Source organism: Pyrgilauda ruficollis, unplaced genomic scaffold (genome assembly GCF_017590135.1).
Source record: "Pyrgilauda ruficollis isolate IOZ18807 unplaced genomic scaffold, ASM1759013v1 scaffold91, whole genome shotgun sequence".
Taxonomy (NCBI): Eukaryota; Metazoa; Chordata; class Aves; order Passeriformes; family Passeridae; genus Pyrgilauda; species Pyrgilauda ruficollis.
In genome coordinates, this window is record NW_024531155.1 from 431,657 (window position 1) to 454,862 (window position 23,206).

The 23,206-nt window shown below is 37.5% G+C and overlaps 1 protein-coding gene across 2 annotated transcripts in view; it reads right to left on the reverse strand.

Moving 5' to 3' along the window:
* ARHGAP10 (Rho GTPase activating protein 10) overlaps nt 1–23,206 on the reverse strand; it is a 139,008-nt gene that overhangs the window by 69,826 nt on the left and 45,976 nt on the right. The window contains exons 4-9 of one of the 2 annotated variants that reach the window (XM_041489270.1): nt 15,310–15,381; nt 11,998–12,099; nt 8,909–9,019; nt 6,799–6,903; nt 3,020–3,149; nt 1,631–1,737 (exon numbers count right to left, since the gene is read on the reverse strand). In XM_041489270.1, the coding sequence (XP_041345204.1) occupies nt 1,631–1,737; nt 3,020–3,149; nt 6,799–6,903; nt 8,909–9,019; nt 11,998–12,099; nt 15,310–15,381 (627 nt within the window). The remainder of the gene's footprint in view (nt 1–1,630; nt 1,738–3,019; nt 3,150–6,798; nt 6,904–8,908; nt 9,020–11,997; nt 12,100–15,309; nt 15,382–23,206) is intronic. The other variant, XM_041489271.1, reaches the window with a different exon arrangement.

The window sequence follows — 23,206 nt, forward strand, 5'->3', positions numbered from 1 at the left end:
GAAAAGAAAATTTTTATAAGCTTCACCCAGTTTTTATAAGCTCCAGTAAGCCAGCTGTACAAGGCAAGTGAGGTAAATTTATATTAAATGGCAAAAGCTATACTGAAAACTGACACTTGCAAAAGAATTCGCCCATGTTTGCAGTTCACTTTTCTACACAATAACATAAATTCTATGGTCACTTCTGGAACATAAATCTAAAAATAGTCCATTTCAGCTGGTACTTTACTGAATGACTCAGTACCACAGTAAGTTAAACTAACAAAAATATTTTGCACTGGTTACAATATAAACACGCAAAGAGCCTTTTCCAATTTCATGTCAGCCACAGTGATTTCCATAGCAAAGGCCATAGTAAAGGCTACACCAACTAGAACAAAGGAAGTGTTCTTTACTACCTGTAGTATGTCTCACAGAACCAACTCTTTCTTCGAGACCAACACCAGGATCTTATTTTACCCAGGAATCACAAACTCATCTGTGAATGCTGTCTGAGTTTTACGAGATTAAACCAGGATTAACTGTACATTTTAACTGTCTCTTGCCTTATTCAGCATCTCTGGACATAGAAGGCTGTCACTGAAGGAGTAACTGCAGGGGTTTTCAAATGGGAAATCTTTTAATACAGCAGAAATGGCTTCATAGGTGTTTTAGAATACTGAATGCTCAGCCACACATACTATATACTATACTAACTAAAATGGTTTATTACAACTAGAGCAAATTAGGATAAAAAATTCATAGAAGTACTGAAGTGATTAAGGAAACCAAATACCACTGATTTTCAGTACATCAGGTTTTCCAAGGCTTTAGAAAGATTCTTCCAAATTCAATATATTTGTAAATACATTTTGAGAGCCCTCAAAATTATGAAAGTCATCTCCCCTCTGCTGAAACTAATAGGATATAATAACTTGATAAAATTCCAGCAACATGATCTCCTAACCAAATCTGAAGACAGAGCAGGGTGCTGCATTTACAGGCATATTGACTCAAGCCTTAGTTTCCAAATTCAGATTCCTTTTTCTTTGCAACAAAATGCATTTTATCCCTATCAATACATTCATTTAATATGCCATCTTTAAAGGTAATAAATTCCCAATTATTTCAGTATTTTAGCCATTTAAAGATAAACAAAGTCTTGGGTCTTGAATATTTCAGATGCTTTTAAAGACATCTGAAATTACATTCAGTTATCAGTACAAATTATATTCTTATCCACTTTTCTAGTCCCACTTCTAGTATTTAAATCTCCAAAAGAAAACTCTGAATCATTTAATAAAGAAATTTCTAGCTCTGTTATATTTTCCTGATTTATACTTTAAAAAGTTAAAGACCTCATAAACAAGATTCTAAATGGTGAAACATTGCACGTTATCTGTGCCAGGTCCTCTGCTCTCCTAAAAGGATGCAACTGAAACGTCTGGAGAATTCTTATCCATTAATAATTTAATAGAAGGTTAATGTCCACTACTTTAGGTTAATGTCCTTTGATGGCAGACTGAATTGCATAAGATAAAAAAAGGGGCAAGGAGGGTAGAAGGGGAAAGTACCTGACAAATCTTATCTGACACATTCTCTGATCTTAATACAGGACAAGTGTAAGAGTAGAATACATAAATATACATACAACTTTCCCTCCTGATCTGTGTTCAAATGGAATCATGGAGAACTTCTTTGTCTCTTTCCTGTACATGCAATAGTGCTTCACCCAACTGGAACCAAAGGGAGCAGGCCCTACATAACACAAAAGCAACAAACAGTATGAACTTTTTCCAGTTTCTGCATTCTCCTCTCCTGCTTTTTAAAATGATACTTAAGAGCCCTAGTTAATTCCTAATAATGCAGTATTTAAAGCAAAGATACAAATTAAGAATATTATACAACATCATACTAATGTTAACCACTGCTTATCATTCTAAAATACATGTTGTATTTCACTCTTATGCTTAATGAAAAATTGAAAGAATTATTAATGTATCTTTCTCTCCACTACAGACAAAACAATTTTTCCCTATAAAGTAAATACCCCTTATTTAGAAGAACACAGAAAGCTAGATTTACACCTGGTAACTTGAAGCTAAATAACCACAGATTACCACACCTCTGTTACAGGTTCTAAACAATCTCATGATTAAGGTCTGATCACAACTTCTGACACCAGAACTCTCTCCTATTAATAAGTACACACCCTAGACAGAAGACACTTCCTTTGGAGCCCAGCTTACTGCAAATATTATTGCTGAGATTTGCACCTTAATGCTAACTGTTCAAACTTGGATTCTGACCCTTTGTATCTCTGCACTTCTATTACTTAACTCTTCCTAAAAAACAGGTCTGCAAATGAATCTTTTCACTCTATAAAGCCAAACCTCTAAAAAACATGATTTATGCAAAATGTTTAAAAATAAATAATAAATTACAATAAATTGTCATTCCTTGAGCAACAAGAGCTCTACATCTTGTTTGGCTTTTTTACTAGTGTGAGAAAGATTTATAATTGTTTGAAGTGTTGACAGGATATGATTTATGCAACATGCACCTTCACAGCAAGAATTTTAACACCAGCTACCTAACATATAGTCTGCTTTATTTGACCCTATCATCACAATTAGGTAATGAAAATGTATCAATGAATCAAGGAAATGACACTCAATTTCATCATATTCAACAAACCAAATTTTCAGAGGCTAACTTGACAACCCATGTTGCTGGCTGACAACAAATGTTTGACAGTTCTAGGTGAGGTCATTAGTAAGGGATTAAAAATAAGATGAAATCCATTCTTTGGTCAAACAAAACTTCACCAAATTCAGTTCCTTTTACTAAAACCTGTCACATTTTCAGATCAATATTTTTTTTATGAGCCACAGTAACAATGCTGCTAGAAACTTTGAAAATATACTTAGATGACTCTTTAATCAACAGTAAATTCTTTGCATCATCATGTTAACCTGTAGAGACAAGACTTGCCCATATGCCCAATATGGGCACAGTGGAATACAAAAATACACCTTACTTTTTTCCTGTACATAGAGGTAGCCTTCCATCGTGAAGTGATTTGCTCTTTTATGTTCCTGAGGATTTCTTCTGATCTTGTTCATGAGCTCCTCTACCTCTGACCTTGTTCCTTCAAAACGATTTCGTGTCTAAAACAAGACAGCAAAAACCCTTTGGTAATGAGAGTGGAAGAAAGAATTACTTTTCCTGGCTGATAGGAATCACATATGGGCTTGCACAGCAAGGTTTTTTGTCGTGGGGGGCTACAGAGAGGACCTCTGTGAGAAGGTGACTGAAGCTTCCTCCGTGTCCCATGGAGCCAGTGCCAGACAGCTCCAAGACAGACCAGCCATTGGCCGAGGCTGAGCCCACCAGCGACCATGGTGGAGCCTCTGGGATAATGTATTTAAAAGGGAAAAACAGCACAATGCCAAATGCAACCAGGAAATGGAGTGAGAATATGTGAGAGGAATAGCTCTGCAGATCCCAAGGTCAGTGCAGAAGGAGGGGCAGGAGATGCTCCAGGTGCCAGAGCTGAGATTCCCCTGAAGTCCCTGTGGACATTGGATAAAGTCCATGGAGGACTGTCTGAAGTGAGAGAGACCCCACGCTGGAGCAGGGGAAGAGTGTCAGGAATCTTCCCCTGAGGAAGAAGTAGCAGCACAGGCATCGTGTGAAGAACTGACCATAATCCTCACTCTCCTGCACCACTGAGGGAAGAAGGGAGGGCTGATGGAAAGGTGTGTTTAAGATTTGGGTTTTATTTCTCATTACCCTACCCTAATTTGGTAATAAATTAAACTGAATTCTCCCAGTCAAGTCTGTTTTGCCTCAAATTGGCTGTAATTGGTTTCCCTGTCCTGCTCTTGGTCCACAAACTCTCTAGCTAAGGAGGGCGGTGATAGAGCAGCTTTAGAGAGAGCAGAGATAGAGCAGCAGGCCTCTGGCATCCAGCCAGGGCCAACCCACCACAAATAACTACAAAAAGAGACAATGATCTAGGCCATTTTAGGACATTTAGTCCTAAAGCACAATTCCCATATATGCATTTACTCTCCAAGTTTTCTGATATTCTTAAAAATCAATGTGAGGTTTAGATATCAGCTGCTGTGACTGTGGAAAGCAAACTAAGACTGCCAGAGTAGGTTTTGAAGCAATGCACTGACCTGTTCAGAGAGAAGTGAAATACTGAGTGCAAAATGGATTTGAATATTGAAATTTCCTTAGAAAAATATTACTACATATATTGGCTTAATTCATGAGACTCTTACTTGTTGACAGGAAGTAGAGGATTTTCTGTGGTAATTGAGGAAAAAAGTGTCAGGAAGGTCATCAACAGTGTATACAGATTGAGACTATATATGTGCCAAATGTTTTGACCACACACAAGCAGAAGCATGCAAAAACAACCAAAAAAAACTTGGAAATTCAGTTGATTACTATTCCTGAATGGCACTTATTCCAAAGTCTGCAAGCAGCAGGAAGAAAAATATTTATCAGAATATTAGCAAAAACAATCAGAAAGTAACTATGCCACCCACAAATTATATGACAGGACTACACAAAACAACAGAGTAGCTCACACCTGACACAAGAAACTCTTTGGTTTGGTCTGAAAAACACTGATAATTGCTAAATGAGCAAATAAAACCACAACAATCATGGTAATAACTGGTTTTCTCTACATATGCACCTGTCCAAGCTGAAAATACTGAAAAACACTTTAAAATCCAAGCTGGTACATGTGTTTTAAGGAAAGCATATAGTTCCAGATGCGTGCTTATGTGTCTTTTTGCATTCTGAAATCACCTTTATTTTTCTGAAAATGCGGCCTCACCTATTTTGTCTTTTCCCCAGGACAAGCATAGATAGCACAACTTTTGGAAGAATCAGCTTTCTAGAGCTTGGGCTACAAGGCTGGGGTGGGTATTTTACTTTCTTTTATTTGAGGGGAGGAGATGGGCAGTGAGAGGAAGGCAGGGTTTGTGGTAAGGTATGGAGAGGAAATTCATAGGATAATTTTCACAGTAAAAACAACCTGAATGAAAGAAAAGGCAACTACTACAGCTACACTGGCAACTCTTAAATCACTCTCCATATCCAGCTAGGCTGTCTGTACTGGATCTTGTACCCTTCAATCTCTAACACATCAATCCAGTGTTCTGCCAGCAGCTCAGCTGTACCACAGGCAAACCCCAGATCATTTTTCCTTCGGAATGTCTTGCTGATCTTCAGCACAGAGGAGAATGTGTCATGTCCTCTCACAATCTTTTCAAATACTTCCTTCTATTCTCCTTTTACCCCAGATAGCTTTTGAGCTTTGTTCTGCCTTCTCTCTACAGCCTCTATCTATACACAAAACTTGAGCTGCAAAGCTCAAGCGCTTCAGAATCTGGTGGGGCACACTGTGCTACCATTCAGTCAATTGAAAATGCAGCTGCTGAGATTAGCTTACTTTATTACTGCTCATCACTTCTTCAGATCACTCCACTGGCTCTTTTCCATCTGTATTCTGAAACTCAGCTCTTCAAAACTGTATCAGAGTTTCCCTCTCATGTTTCAGCCGGCATCAGTTCCCCTCTAAGTTGCTCCTCACCCTGTTAAGCACACAGAAGAAGCAAGTCTGGCCTGACATTCCCCCCACAAGCACTGACTTCTGCCACAAAAGTCTGCTTACAAAGCTAACACTAACTAGTTCTCTTTCTCAAACCAAACATCACCTCAAAAGAAAACTTGACACTTGAACATACAGGAAGAAAATGAAAGGAATGGTATCATGACACGTGAATCACGTCACTATGCATTACAACAACTGTAATCCTTCCTTCCGCCTCCCTGCTAGTTAAGCCATTTCTAAAAACAGACTGTCCTCTCCAAGAAGCAGTTTCTGTGTCTTAATTCCAGACGCCCTCAGAGGTCAACAAAACAAATACACCATCAGGAATTGATTGTTTGCAATAAGGTGTGTGACATGCTTCCTACCAAGAGGCCTCTGGCACACCCAAGCTCCTCTGAGCAAGCTTTATTCTTCATAAATCTCAAGAAAGCAAACAGACCATCTGAATAGTAACTCTGTCAGTCCCACTTCTTCAGCCTTCACCCTGTTTCCTGCTCTCCCAGTCCAGGTCACACCAGGAGATTTGGTATGAGGGCACGCTAAACTAGTGGCGACCCCATTTGCATGTCCTTGAAGGAACAGATCATTTTGTGAAATACACCATGGGTGCCCACACCAAGTGTCCTTACAGAGTTCTGCACCCCAAACCAACAGGGATGCTCTTGTTTGAAAGGGCTGTGGCAAGACAAACTCCACACTGCTGTGACCAGCTGTTTTTCTTCCCTTTTCTAGTTATGGATAATGTAAACCTATAGGGAAATGACCCTCAGACCTGACCACCACTACTCAATTTCAAAGCATACCCAAAACACTGAAAACTTCATCTTTCATTACCCATACTCTGAATTGTCCAGTGTTTTATGCATTTTTAACAGACTTCACAGACTTCACTAGTTTTAAATAATCCTTGCATTATTTATATCTCCAAAAAAAAGTAAAAAAGGAGTGGAGGCCTTTTACTTCATGCTTGTTTTTTACAGTATTATTAGAAATTACAAAGAACTCGCTGGAATTAGTGATGATTTGTTCAGTTATGTGGTTGGTTATCCAGGAGATGGCACCATACCCCCAAAATTCACACGCAATGCACTCACATGGAACTCCAAGTGTAGGCAATACAGATACTGCACATGCAGCAACTTCAACAAGTGATTTTACTCACAAAAGTAGACTCAACTTACATTTTGTATATTTATCTGCAAGGCCATTTTGTAATGATTGAAGTCTTTCGCAAGTTCATATCCCTGGTGATAGAAGGTGAACAAACCCTGAAAAAATGATAACACCTGAAATAGAAAAAAAAGACTTGTTAGAACAAAAAAACCCTCAATTTTCTTCAATACAATTGCTGCACATAGGCTTTTTTGGAAAGATAGATTACAAAACGATTATTTTAAAATAAATTTCCACTAATGCCTACACTTCATGAGTAATATTTAAATCCAAATCATGATCTATGTATACAGACATTTGGATGGTCCTGTCTCTGGAATTTCACAACTGATCTCTACTTTCCATTTGACCATAGGAAATGTTCCCAAACTTTCCTATGTAACCTTTTCCTACAACTGCTCTGATACCAGTGATGTCTGGAACACATATTTGTGCACAAGGAGGTAATGATCATTCTGTCCTTTCATTACTATTTCCCTGGTCATTCCTCTCTCTGCTAATGACCACGTGGAGGTGACTGTCACATCAGTCATCTGGTTTGCTGGAAGAAGGAAGCTTTGCCCATTGCTGCTTTTTGTGCACAGATCTGACCTTCGGCAGAACCAGCAAGTGAACCACTTCGCATATGCTGACTTTAGTACTTCCATTTAACAGAGTATCAAGTTGTACTACACTGGAAGCAGCATGAGGTGTAGTCCTGTCTAACTCTCCTGTTTAGTTCAGGTTGCTGGAACAAAGCAAGTGAGACATAAAAGAACAACTCTCTAAAGACAGCAAGCCAAAGAATGTATTTAATAAAAGTCTGAAGTCATATAGCAAATAAACCATTTTAAACAAATGCAAAAAAAAACCCATAAATTTTAAGTACTAAGGGAAAAGGAATTAACAATTTGGTACAAAGCTTTCTAGAGTAGTGTAAACTTCAAGTTTAAAATCAGGCAGCATAAAGTACAGCCCCATCCAGAAGGAGCTTTCAGAAATGAGAAAGGACATGTTGCAAGAAAAGAATTGGAAGATTCATTTCTCTAGTCTGTCTCTGAGGAAACTTCAAACAGCCTCAAACACAATAACCAAATACAAAGCTATTTAGGATTAGAAAAATATCTTTCAAAAATATTTTTTTTTCAAAAGGAAAAGCCAACACATCTAGACCAGAAAAATCCCACACAACCACTCTTTTCACAGGATTTTGCCTTTTTTTAAACAATGCTAATATAATTGCAGCAATTTATTCCTCCTTAAGTATTTTAGCAATTTTTTTTTCACACAGGAATTATCTACATTAGAATAGACAGGGTCATTTGCAACTTTTTTCCATTATTACATTAAAGCAATTGTATCAGAATAAAAGGACAAACTTGGCCTAAAATCACAGACTTCAATGCATGAGAGAATGGAATTTGCTTCTACAAACCATCCTCCCTTTATTCTCAGTATTACACTTACAGTTCTCTTGTTATTTTATAAATTTGTATTTAAAATACCAAGTTACTTTACACTTCATAAAAATTTTAGAATAATTTCTTCTCATAGATTTAAGAAAGTCTCATCAGTGCATGCAGCATTTCCACCAAAATTAAATTAAACACCTTGATTTCTCCACAGATTAAAATGCAAGTGAAATTAAACATATCAGGCTACCCAGGAACTGGCTTCTTACCCAGCAGCACCCTCCTAATTGATTTATATCTGCAATTCTTTACTAGCAGGCCTCTAAGTCCAACCTTCATATTTAAAATTAGATTCCTTGCATTAGTCAGCAATAACATTTCATTGGTTAGAAAACTCAAGGCAAGAATCCTGACACCAATTCTTGAATCCTCTAGTCTATCTCACAGTGTGAATTGAGGTTTTGCAGTACAACAGAAGGTTTCACATATTTTCTGAAAATCAACATCAGTGGGTCCAAATCAGTTCTTATTACTAAGGTAAGATTTGACATGCCTGGTTACATTTATCTGCAGTAGGAATCTGTAAAGATGTAACAAGTTACTTTAAATTCTGTTAAGTCACTCAATTGATTGTGTTTTCCAGAAAGCAAAGCTTGGCTTTTGTCCAAATGCATTTCTTCTCCATCCCTTATGAAAGGCAGAGTAGGTTGAATTCCCTGATACTCACAGGCTCCACACACTCAAATTTCTTCCGCTCCTGGATCTCCTGCAACTTGCATACGTACTCAAGGGACAGCTCATAGAAGTGTTTTCTGTTCTGCTCCACTTGGTTATCTGCCTGCACACAGAGCACACCTCATGAAGTTTCACAGACATTTTGCAGACAGCTTCAGGATAACACACACACAGAAGTGGCAAGCAGATAATTTTCACCATATTTGAGGGATTTGTTACAACATAGATCATTCATTTACTTTTAAACGGCAGCAATTCCCTTTCAATAGGTAACATATGTTGTTTTGAATCATGAGGCTAGACTGTTTAGAAAAAATTCAGCAACATCTCTTTAAGCTTCTTTTCTAGGGAATCCAACTTTTAACAGCATTGCAAAGGTACCTGACCAAACAGAGAGTGGGAGCTAAGAGCATCATCCATTAGAAAAGGAGGAAATCATCACTCCAATCAAATTAAGGAAGAAAACATTATTTTTGGAAACTACAGTGCTGGTGCTATAAATTTTACCCTATAACCCAGATAACTGCTGTAAATAGCCAGAATGCTGTTGTACCCATCCCACACCTGTGCTCACTCTCACCGGCAAGAAATGCAATGGAAAGAAGTGATACAACACTCCACGAGTTTCCCCAAAGCATCCAGTGTCTAAAAATGCAGTCTTTCTACCTGCAGCTGATATTTAGCACAGCTTTGCAGAAATGCCAATGCCATATTGATGCTCAACAGCTACATTTCAGCTAACATCCATCTGCATATAAATATTTCACTTTCTAGCATCTACCCATTATTTTATGAAGTTATTATTTAAGGTACATGTAAGATTCGTTTCAATTAATCTTAAAATTTGGTAATAGAAACTGTTATTAAAATACATTAAAGAAAAGGTTACTCTAAGTAACTTACACTTAGTCTTTGCCCACAAAGATAATACAAAAAGCATCTAGAGTGAATTACCAAAGGAAGTGGAGAAATAGTTAGGTGAAAGGACAAGACTTACTGTCAGACTCTCTCTTAAATACTGAGACTACATCCTTCAGGCAGAACAGTGACTGCTGTACTTTAAGAGGATAAACCAAATTAGCTTTAAGACAGTTTTGCCTTAAGACGTGCTTGGCTTTACTGCTCTGTGCTGGAGAACTCTCAGCAGTTCAAGGGGCATAACCACAAATGCCATTAAATAAATTAAGCCCTGATAAGTATTTCAGTAAGCAAATGTGTTTCAACAAGCCATGCCATTTTGATGCATCACATAAACTGTGCAATTGGTTGAGTTGTCAGCCTATAAAGAGAGGAATTGTTTGAGTAGTCAGCTAAGCTTCTAATCATATATACACGAAGGGTACCACAACACCCTAGAAAGAGGCTCTGAAGTGGATCTTTGAGGACATCTGGCTCACCACACAATCCAGAATACATTATCACATCTCAGTTTTTTGAGGCATGAGCCTCCTATGCACCCAGCAAGTTGCATTGTAGTTTGTGTACTGCTGAAGAATGAGAGAAGTGAGAAACACACTGTGCCTCAGTAAAATTACAGGAATATCCCACCACCAGAAGAGTTAAAAGTTGTGTTCATGTTAAGACACACTCCACAACACAGCATGCTTTTCTTCAAATTTTTTGTCAAATTTATCCCTCCACTATTTACTCCAGTCAGGAACTGACACAACTAGACATGAATAAAACCAAATTATATACAGTAAAATGTAACTATATACACCTTATAATGCAACTATACACACCTGTTCTCTAAGCTTGTGCAAGAAATTGTTCCCTATCTCCTCTGACAACATGCTCCAAGGGTCTTTTTTGTTTAAATTGCTTATATATTTATATTTCAAAATTAAACACACAAATGAGAGAGCCTGAAGCATTTCAGAATTTTTGTTCATGAAACTTTGAAGGACATTTAAAAATCTAAAAATCTATTTGCTCATTCTAGATTTCACACATGCTCTAAAGCTTCAGGCTATATTTGATACAGCTTCAAAATGCTTCTTAGAGGCATTATGTATTTTTCCATTGAGATTAGGTCTCATTTCAGATTTGATATCAAGAACCCATATTTCATCAAGCAATCATAATCAACCCTTTATCATTTTCTCTGCGTCAAGTTCTTTGGCAGTTGATCAATTTGACAAAAGTACAGGTCCTGACACATGAGCCATGCCCAATAACTTCACTGGGACAACTCAACTCCCCAAAAGACAGTTGTTTACACATTTGAGGGTCAATGTTGCAAGTGCAGCACAGTGAAGTGACATCTTAGTGAAACTCAGGAGTAGAGAAATTCCAGGGTAACTTTGCCAGTAATATTAACCATTTTTATAAAAATGGCATAGATATTTGAAATGAGGTAGAGGGCAGGGACAGAAGTCATCCCTAAGGAAAACATTAAGGTTTTTTTATAGTCTAAGCATTAATAATTCTGACATAATTACATTTATCTGGGAAAAAAAAAGTCCTTCTGGCTGCAGCAAGTCTCTGCAAGATGTCCCGGCAGTCTTTTCACATACAATTTGCTGTTGCTCCAGAAATCAAAACTATTACAAATAAGTTGATGATGATAATAAACCCAGAGGGACAGAAGGAATTCCAGGCAAAACAAATCTATCAGTTATATATTGTCAACAAACTTTTTTATAGCACTGCTCAAAAAAATCCCCAAACAAATCTTCAAAACATGAGAAAAATCAAAGGCACAAACCCACTTTATTTGGGAATAAAAGTCTTGCTGTCCTCTGCATTAAGTGTTACCACAGGACATTCAGTCAATACTCACAATGCAATGTAAATCGCATGAATGGTTAAGCCTTGTAAGAAATACAGAGTTTTTCACAGTATGTTTGCGCTTCCCTATTCCCTCAATGACATGAGACTCAGTTTTTCATACACACAAAACCCTTGATTCAGAAAATGGTGGAGGTACTAAGTTCAGCAAATATTGATTTTCTCACCAGCCTTTCCAGATGAGAAAATTGGTTTGTTTTACCACTGAGAATGCTGTTTCTGTATTTGAGTAAGTATATTTACCTATTCCAAAGCCTTCAGCCTGCATAATAAAAAGAGATGCAACAATACCTCTTGTAATTGTAGCTCTTTCTTCTTAGCTGATAAATTCAAATGTTTTTCTAACAAACTGTAGTTCTTCTCTGTCTCTTTATCAAACTTCTTCTTTTCCTCCTAAATGCAGAAACAAAGTAGCAACTATGTCAGTATAAAAGTGTACTATTTTCCTTCTTTTAAAATTCTAGTTCATCAGGAACAAAGAGTAAAAAAAAAAATCATAGCTCCAGAAAGCAGAGAAATATATGTTCCATCTCATTTTAAAAATTAATTTAAAGTCTAACTTGAAATGAAATCCCATTGCATCATTATGGTGTAGCTTATCACACAGTTGCTTACATCTTCTAAGTTAAAAAAGAAAAAAATCTGACCTCTTCTTGATTTATTGCATTTTTCATTACTTTCAGGCATCATCCACACCACCTTGTTTTTGAATAAAAGGCATTACATGGAAATATCAGTTTCACTGAAAAAATAACTTTCTAAAACTGACAAGGGAAAAGTTCCAACAGCTTGAAACCCAAAGGAAATACACCTCTATATTCCATAGGATTTCTTCATTTTAAAGCTACACAACAACCTGAGTGCTGAATTCCTATTTCTATCAGAGATTTATTGTGCCCATGACAAAAACCCAATAAAAAGAAAAAATATCCATAAAACTTAATATCATAGTATCAAAACTCCCAGACATGTAGTAATGTCATTTGCACAATGCAAAACCATTTCTCTGACCACCAAAAGCAATGTATTAGAAGAGGGACAATCACTATTTTTTTAAGAAATCTTAGTTTCAGAATCTAATTTAGTAGAAGATATTGTAAAGCAAATCGATTCCTCAGTTCCACTGTATTAAGGTAAAAATCAGTATTCATTAATTCAACCAACTAGTTTTGAAGCTATTTTTAGTATACCTAATTGCAGTTGAAAATAACCTCAAATAAGTAAAATCAAGTATTTAACTACATATACAAGAACTGGTAGATTAAATCTTCAGAAATATACTAGTTCAATTAAAATATTTTTCCTCATCTGTAGATTTGAAATTACATTTAAATGTATTCTAACCAAACCCCTGGTTACACTCTACAGTCTTAACTGCTCTTTTTTTCTCCTCTTAACCTTTGATTTTGAACAATACTATATATACTATATTAGAAGAGACACACATTTTTGCTCTCTGAACCATTAGATTCTGAAGATGACATTACATTAAAGAAGCTGTTTAGGATTGCTTCTCAGCAACGACTTCTACCAGAATTTTTTTTCCCCACTCTGAGACTTAAAATTGCCTTTAAAAAGTGAGTCTTAAAAAAATATTTGTTAGCAACTGAAAAACATGAACATATGCATATAGTATCAGGGTGATTAGAGATAACATATTAGCAACATGGGGAATTAGGAACAAAGTGCAGGGAAATAGGTGAATCTTTGTTTTTCTATTAGAAAAATTTCCATTGATGTGGTGAACATTTCAATGCTCCCAAAAAGAGTTCTCTTAACTTCTTAACAGGCAAAGCCAGAAACTTTACACACATAGCTTGGGATTAGTGCAGCAACACCTTTCAATAAGGGGTAATTCAATGAGCGTCTGAGCTTCCAGCTCTGTGAAGCCAAACTTTCCTCCCCTTCCTTTTCTTAAGCTTAACTCATACCATTTCATCAGCAAAGGGATGTAAGATGCAGAAAAAATCTGAGGGAGCAGATTCAACTTCTATTTTGTAATGGTGGAGCATAAGTCTTTCCTAAAGTAAATACTATACAATGTTGCAGATGTATTTCACCACTAGATGCCACAGCTTGGTTTTCAGAGCTAAGCACAGTAATATTTCCAATGTCAATGTTTTGATTATATTGAATAAATACTCAGTTAAGAATACTCCAAGAGCTAAATATTTTTAGAGGGTTTTTATTTGAACATTATACAATTATGTAAGACTTCTATTTAAAGGTTTAAATGACCTTTTTTGACAGAATTCTGTTAAAAAATGTTTAGATCAGAAATAAAAGCTACAGCTTCACAGAAACAGTATGCAGGGACACAAGGAAAGAAACATTCATCCAAACAAAATGGGAGATGTAGGCTTTGTGAATGCAATTTGTGTTAGAAGCATCAGGAAGAGAATTCTGGCTAGGAAATGAGTGAAGATATGAGATAACTTAAAGCATTGGGAGTTCTCACCCCAAAACGAGCAATTCTTTAATAGCAAAAATACTGCTGAAATAATGCATTCATTACACAGCTGCTTCTATGACAATCAGTTACATTCAGAACAAATTCTCTCTTTCCTTGGAAGACTGGCTGTATTACAGACCAAGTTTTTATTGTGTGTTGGTTGGGTCACCTAATATACTTCTCTCAAGTCCATAAAATGACACAAAGCTCATTGTACCATTGAACTGAAAGGATTTATGATCAACAGAGCATTTTCAGTTCATGAACACTGAAATCATATGCAGACATGTTAATCATTCCTGCCAAAGTCAAAATGCATAGTGCTCTTATAAGTGAAACATTGTCTTAGCTACTAAATATCACTGGTGATGAAGACATAAAATTGTAAAATAAACCATATGCAAGTATTTTGAAAACGTATTGAGTTTTACAACAGAAAACTTTAATAAAATGCTGGCGTCTTTCTTTTCTACTTTTTTAATCAGCACTTAAATTTCTCACTGCAAGGAAGGCAGGCAGATGCAAATTTGTCCTTTTTACTTTTATCCAAATCTAGTCTGTACTTAATACATGAAGTTCACTTAGCTTTTTTTTACAATATTCACAACTTAGTGACAATCTTTAAAAAATGACCAAACACTTTTACCAAAAATACTTTCAATGAGATCTTGTCCTTAGCCTCTTCATCCCTATTATTCCCATGCATTCAGAGCCAACGAGTTATTTATTCAAAACAAAAAATTAAATAAAGGCAATTCTCACTTGCAGGTGGCAAAAATGTAATTAAAAGCGTATGGATGAGTGAGCTCCTTTAGGTAGTTAATATTTTTCAGCCTTTGATTGTGCAACTGCAGGCAAATACAAAGCAGAACAGAGTTACCCATTAGGAAGGGGGGGCAGGCTGTTAGCAGAATTCTTCCTATTCCAGACAAAGGAGATAAGGGAGGTGGGGAGAAGGAAGGGAAAAGACACATTCTTCTCCTCTTGAAACATTCCATTTGTTTCTGAAGCAAGTTCTCAAAGTAGAAACAAAAAAAGCACGAACACATGAAACATAAACAATAGTATGTTTCTGCCAATTACATGTCATTATTACAATGCAATCCAAGTAGAGAAATTAAACAAACTTATAAAGGCAAGGAGGGACAAACCTTTACAGCTCCTAGCTGCTCTTTCCTAAATCTTTCCAAAGGTTTGATCAGAGTTTCAGTAACACTGAGTGCCTAAAGAAAAAAAAGCATGGGTTAGGTTTCTGTAGCCAGATTGATGAGTCACGTCAGTATCAGCAATAAAAAAAAAAAAAAAAAAAAAAAAAAAAAAAAAAAAAAAAAAAAAAAAAAAGGGGAAGGTTGGGGGAAAAAAAAAAGTTCTGGGGTAAAATAATAGAAGCATGCAAGTTAGAACTTCTAAGTAAAAAAAAAAAAAAAATCACATCTGAGTTCATTCAAGCTTACAAAATTTCTTAATTCAATCCACTATCAAGAAAATTAAATTAAAACAAATGCAAAAATTTCAGAAATTTCCAGGTTGCACCCAAAATTGCAACTGCTTCATTTGTGCCAGTCTTGCAGATCAGGCTGAAGGCCTCAATGACTGAATACCAGAATGACAGAGGACAAATGAGCTTCATTAGGGGATGCAAAGATTTCTGCAACAAGAAGCACTACAGACAATCTTTTAAGACAGTTAAAGCCACTAGGCATTCATATAAATCTACAAATATTAACACACTTAAGTACATTAATAAGACCTTAAGCTAAATTATAAAATCAAAGAGGTGCAAAGTCAATAAACAAGAGGTTGAGATGACTGAGTGAGCATCCACCAGTGCACTTATAATATAAAGTCTCACGGTCATTGCAAAAAGAAAAAAGGAGGACACAATATCCCATCATAAGATAGAAAACTGTAGCTTATTAAATCCGCACAGCTAGTAATTCACATGAAATTTCCCTGAAGATGGAGCAGGGTTCCATATGGTGCAAACAAGACTTCGAATTTTAAAAATATTTGAAATTTCAGGAAAGGCTGGTACTTGAACACAGCAGCAGCATGGAAAAGATGGCAAGAGCATTGCAGGTGAGGGGTAGCAGGGGGAGCAGACCTTTTGGTCTGTCCTAAGGCAGACCCACAGAACAAATCATGAGTTTAGCACAGCCGCTGGGCTGGGATGCCAAGAGTTCAGGCAGAGCTCCCTGGAATCCCCATAACATACAACAGAAGCCTTTCTCTCTCTTTCCTCCCCTTTCCCCTCCCTTTATAGTGAAAATTTTCAGATAAAACATCACAGGCTTAAACCGGCCTTCTGGAACACTTCTGAAAATTCTTATCATAAAACACACACGGGATGTACCAGAGATCTGGCACAACACAAACCTGAGCAGCACTGTCTGCTCCCGCCCACCCCTGCAGCCATCAGGGATTACTGTGGGAGTCATCCTGCCAATTCACTGTAACCACAGCAACCCACATTTCTACAGGGCCAGCACAGCGCACTAACCTGCAGCTAACTGGAAACCCAAAGAGCTGGCAAGTCTGGGCCAAACTGGGCGCTGCACAGTCGTCCACATAACAGCTACATCCGAACTTTAGAGCACATTTTCTCAGCAACTTCCCCCTGCACCCATTTCCTGATTTTGCCAAAAACATTTTAAAGCACCATTCAGTGCACCTTTGGGAGCAACAGGAAAAGGAAGAACTCTCAAGTCAGAGTGGAGAGCATAGAAACCCCACAATCAGTCCTTCTCTACTGGAAAACTTTAAATTGTTCTCTGTTCTAACAAAATGAAGGAGAAAACTCCCTGGAGGAAAACTCAGGATGGCACAGGCTTCCATGAGGTAGAGCACCACACTTACTGGAATAATTTCAAAGCATTTAAAGGTAACAACTGAGCACTCACATGGTTAGAGGGTTAAAAATAATTAACAAATGACAAGTTGCTTATTAGTTGAACATTTACACAAAAAAGTGTAAGGTTAACACGCATTGAATGTATGCTGAACACAAAGTCCAAATCAAAGAAAACCATAGCACCTTGATGTAACAGAGGAAAAATAAAAAAAATTTAAAAAAAGAAAAATATATGCATAAAAAGGCTGTGCTTCATAAAACCACAGGGCTGTAAATCACTTGATCTCCTGCTCCTGTGCAGTATTAACCATGAGAACCACTAAAGGAATTTGTTTGAAGCAGAAAATAATCTATAAATCAAAATGGGATGTTCTCTTCAGCGACTGCCAACAAGCAGATTCCACTGCTGCCAGTGGGATGATATGCCAGTAATTCTTTCATTAAAAGAAAAACAAGCTTTCTCTCCTTCCAAAAAAGACATTTCGCACTTTGCACAACTTAAACTTTTGTTAACAGATGTATCCCCAGGTGACTGCCATGAAGGTACTTATGATTTGTCACCCCCTTTGCTCTCTGTGCCTGGGTTGAATAACAGAAGTCTTGATTACTTCTGGGTGGAGTGAGGATTTGCAGATCTTTGGTCATTCTTACAGAGCTTCATACCAGGCCGTATATTAGAATGCAAGACTGGTAAATTCAACAGTGAATTACAGAGATGTTCTTCTGACTGACCAAGTTCATAATTAAAATACCTCCAATACAAGATTAAATAGAGACGCATTCCTGATGTTTTCCAGTACATAGAATCCAGTGCTTGTCATGAAAAATTACAAAAAGATGTATTATTATTTATAGAAAAAAATATTTACACTGCTATTCATTCTTAGCTTATTTATAACTTGGAAACTTAAAACAACTCTTTTCTAAAACTATAGATGGCAAGTTAACAAATAGGAAATAAGTGAGGGATTGCGTAAGTATATTTGTAATTATCACTTGTACCTTTCTTCAGAACTAGAATCATGTTAAAATGGAAAATTTCCAGCAAAAGTTAAACTAGGCATTTAAGTTAATATGAAACTAGACGTTCCTTCCTTTTTCAACTTCTGTCTTGACTCTTACATTCATTTTCATCCCTCTTCTTCTCTAATCCTGACAGATTATGACAGAAATGTACTATTTAAAATGACATTTTAAAATCCCCTTTTTTACATCTTTCATCTATCCAAACTTACATGAAACAAATATATATTAAATTATATCTGGCAGGCAAACCGTGGCACACAAGTCATAAGTGAACCAATCTAATAAGGTCATGTCTCAGGTAACAGAATTTTAACCAGCTTTGTGAATGTCAGAGTCTCAGGAATGCCCTGAGAAATGTTTAACCAAACGTGCACACGTGTCTCGGGCAGACAGTCCCAAACTGCTTACGCTAGTCCTGCTCTGTTTGCAGCACCTACAGAAAGGTCAAAGAATTAACTTAACTTGAACATGAACCTGGCAACAGCAGCAATAAAGTCATCACTGCCATCACCACCTCAGATGATCACTCTATCCAACATTTCCAACATCCTGAAGCATGCTGTCAGCTTTGTGTGTATCTATTTCAGACACCTTTACAAAACTCCACTTGCTCAGGCAGAGAAGTTGTACAGATCATAGATTAAGGGGCCCCAAGCACTCTTTCCAACTGCAGTCCTCAAAGGCACAGGCTTAATCCATTAGCAAGCTCATTCACAGCTGCTGGGTACTTCCTCAGTCAGGTCGACAAGACCCAACAGGTCACTGAGCAGTCAGTGGCACTCCACAAGATGACTCCATTTAGACTGTCACTACTTCCCTTCCCAGAAAAGGTGGGAGTAGGGGTGTTTAAGGACAAACTGCTTCCACCAACACCTCCTCCTCTGCACTGTAATCTGACAGAGAAGACCAGGCACCAGCACTCAATGCCCCTCTTGCTTTCTCCTGCAGTAGGCAGGAGCAGGTTCTCTAAGTACCCACTCCCTTTCCAGGCACAACCAGGCTTATACTGCAGAGGAGGAAGGCTGCTTGCACGGCCTGTAAAGGAGTAGCAACCCACAAGAGCTCTCCTCAAAGTTCAGTGGTTAAAAAGCTTAAACCAACCTAAGTTAATCAAAGTTTGTTGTTAGACAAATGCAGCGCTGGCCTCCCAGCCTTCATCCTAAAAACATCCTTAGAGGTCAACCTTTACTGGAAATTGCACACTGCTCATCAACAACTGTGGTGGTGAGGTAAATACATATCCTGGCTCTGCTCCATTGTGAATTCATGTATTCTCCCATAAAAAAAAAACAGGTTTACTGAGAAAGAAGAAAAATTAAGCCATAAACATACACCTTCCTGCAGACTGCACTGCAACACAGGAGTGCTGAGTTCCCAATTCCACCTCAGGAACTGGAATGCAGATTGGATGCCTTGCATAAAGGAGGGGGTTTAGTTTCTGAGCATACCAACTGGACAGATTTATTTGTAGTCAGGGGCAGGATTGTTGATTGTCCCTCAACAAAGCTATGAGGGAGGCCAACGAGTCAGTAAGGCAAAGCTCATGAAACTGAGCAAGTGTGAATGAAACCAGATCTGGGAAGGAAGCTTTGCCTTAATGAATGCAACAGAGAAGGCAGAAAGCAAGACATACCTAGTAGTGATTCAATAACAAAATAGTTGATAATGCTGCTAGATAAAGAAGTTCACTTTCCAATAAGGATATTTACCACTACAGCAGCTCTTCTACTTACAGTGGATACAGTTGTGTTTTCCCTAAGAAAATGCACCATTCAGCCTAATTAAAAAAAAAAAAAAAAAAAAAAAAAAAAAAAAAAAAAAAGCTAATTCTGATACCTCCAATGTTGGGAGAGAGAGAAATCTATAAAGAATATTATTTTCCCCAAAAAGCTTTTCTACTTCATATAGTGATTTGCTACTGAAATTTCTCAAAGCATTAAGACCTACGCCTAAAACCCTGTATTATTAAAATTCGCAGATACAATTCCACTACTGAAAACATCAGATGTTATTTGCAAAGCCTGAATCTCTATTCTTTCCTTTCCCACGAAAATATGATTTGCTCTTACAGTTACACATGCCCTCAGTTAGCTGCACAGCCAAGCCCCCTGCCAGCCCTATAGACAGAAGTGTCTACAACCACATCGCAGAGCACTGGTTCTGCGTTTATCTGGAGCACTGATGACTGCAGACAGTGCAAGCCACCCCCAAGGCTCATTATTTTTGTTTGAAACTTTTGTTTTAAAATCAAGTTTTCTTCTAGTAAATATGTCTGGATTTTTCTCCCTGCTCTAGAGCTTTCCCTATAGCTTTACAACCTTAGATAATGAAAGGGCCTCAGGCACACATTGGGAATACAGACATAGGAGTTTTTTGGTTTTTAGAAGGCCTGCAGTATACAGACTAAAGGCTTTTTAAGGAGGTCTCACAGCACATTAATACTTGTGTGTCTTTGCATTTGTGCAGAGGCTATAAAAAAGAAGTGACATCCATTGCTGTGGATTCATTTGCTGTGGAGGAAGCCATCTGGTAACAAGAGAGCCAGGGGGACCAGTGAGACACCTCACCTAGAGACAACATATTTTGCTAAAGCACCAGGAAGCATCTGTAACAAAATACATCACCTCCCTCTTAGGTGTTCCAGAGATCTACCCCTCAGGGTTTGGTAAGAAGACAAGAAGTTTCTCAGACTATTCCAGAGGGAGTTTCCTAGGCCATTGAGCCACTGCCTCACAAGCCTCAATACAGGCAGAATCCTGTGCTCTGCACTTCCTAATTCTTTCACAAGCAGCAGCCTTGGCTTAGAGGAAATACAACAGCTGGACTCATGAGTTCAGCCTTCCACAGAAAAGTTGTTTCCTGTTCATCTCCTGGAAGTTAGTGATTCACCTTAAGGATAGACAGCTAAAAGGGCCTCCTATGATCCATCTGCTACGCTGTGCCCTACTCTGAAATGCTGCCCTCATTGATTTTCTTGTCATGAAACCGCTGGCCTCCAAAATCAGATTGGTATCATAAGGAAACAATAAATAATTTCCTTTTATTAAAAAAAAAGATAATTAAATAGACAGTGGGTTTTAGTAAAGATTATTTACTGAAAGCTATTTAATAGTCCTGTCTTCTGAGTAAGTTTATTCTTATGCAATACATTCCACTATAAAGAGAAAAATACTACAAAGCCATAATCATAACAAACAAGAAAACAAAGAGAAACAGACTTTCACACACTGCAACACATCAGCTTTCCCCATGTGCAGTGAAGGAGAGCTGGGGATAACTCCTCTAAGAAAGACCTTGCCTTAGCAAATGGCAACACACCAGGACATGGTCTGGCTTTCATACCATAGACAGTGTATGTGGCCATGCTGTGATCCTGACCAAGCAAAAAGGCTGCTCAGAAAAGAAAAATGCATAATGCCCATTTTCTTGGTGCATGGCAAAGCTCATCACTGAGCAAAAAGATGCCTCTAAAAGTCAAGGAATCCAGCAGCAAACAACGGCATCAGTATTCAGTCAAGAATGAATTGCTCAATTGTCAGCACTTTCCTCCAGAAGAAACAGTGGTGTTATTAACAACCAGCAAAATCCAAACTGGTGACAGTTTTACCATACAAATTCCAAACATTTCCCAATGATGAACTAACAGAATGAAAATTCTCTAGTGAATTATGTTGATGCATGTGAGACCACAGAGTTATCTGGAAGGGGAAGCTGGTGGTAACAGGACTTGTCAGCTGTGTTCACTCAGAGGTGGGAGGAACACACCCAGATCTGGTTCTGCACTTTTGTTTTCTATTGTATAGACAAGTCAGCTTTGGTTTATAGATTGATGCAGACAAGTCCATATGTAACTCACAAAACTATTTCAGAAGACTGTATATGACATTCAAAACCCAACAAACAAATGAAACATTCCATGTCAGGAACCACCAAATCAGACTAAGATGTGGCTGAAATACTCATAGTTCCACCTTCATGTTCCATATTCTGATAATTACATGATTGTCATCTGGTCTCATGCCCAGCAGAGGAAAAGGAAAGGCTGGGCAATGAGATATGGCAGCAATTGTTCTGCTTCTTTCTAAAGCTGGAAAATGTTTTATTAAATGGGAAAAACTTCACAGGAAATAAAAGAATGTAGATGCTGCAATTAAGGTACTCAAGTGCTGCTCCTGAGACATGCTGTTTCTTTCATTTGTGCCTCTATCTCTACATCTGAAATATTCAATGTACTGTTGGCAGCCTAATTTTTCCAAAGTGGTCAACATTTATGTCCTTTCCACTGCCTTGGCAGGTATATTTAGCAGATTGCACTGTCAGCAGACTTAAAAGCATCTGAACATATGGAGCACTACATAATGCCTTCAACTCCTATTGAACAGATCTTGAATGCATCACACATCTAAGACTATTGGGAACTTTTCTACTCTGCACCAGTGAGTAAACTGATTGCTCCTTCACACAGATTTCTTCAGATTACTGTCAAGAGAGATTAAGATTTACAAACCCCTAAATACCGCATGAAGAGTGCCAAAGAAAAGATTAGAAAAATTAATACCACCATCTTCACAGCAGAGTCAACTGCTGAATGGAATCCAGATACAAAAGTCACTGCACAAAAGGAAACAAGAGTTAGCTATTCAGGAACACTGTGTGTTAAGTGAGCACTTCACCTGTAAAATAAATATTCATGCACGTCCATATCTAATCATAAGAGGTAGTTTAAGTAAGAATAAATAAGTAAATGTACATATGTGTACAGATTACTTAAAGTATATCTTTAAACTTTTGAGTGTATACCTTTGAATGTTAGCAACGTCTTTTAACTTGTGAAAGCACAACTGAGAAACCCTCTCCCCTTTTTTTTTAAGGAGAAATAAAAAAAAAAGACTAAAAGAGTGACTTCACAGGGATATTTCTTTAAAAATCCATAGAGAACCATTTCTTGTGCTCCTGATATATGCCAGGAATAACTCTGCTTTTCAGAGATGCTGATTTGGATTTGATTCTGCCAACCTGGCAAAACTGATAAAGAATGCAAAAGTATTTTTTCACAGGTCAAAATTGCAAAGATACCTACGGCACAAGAACAAGCCCATTTTGTGCTAAAAAAATAAAAAGGAGGAACAAGACTTTAAAATATAGCTGCGTAGTACCTTTCCTCTTAGGAT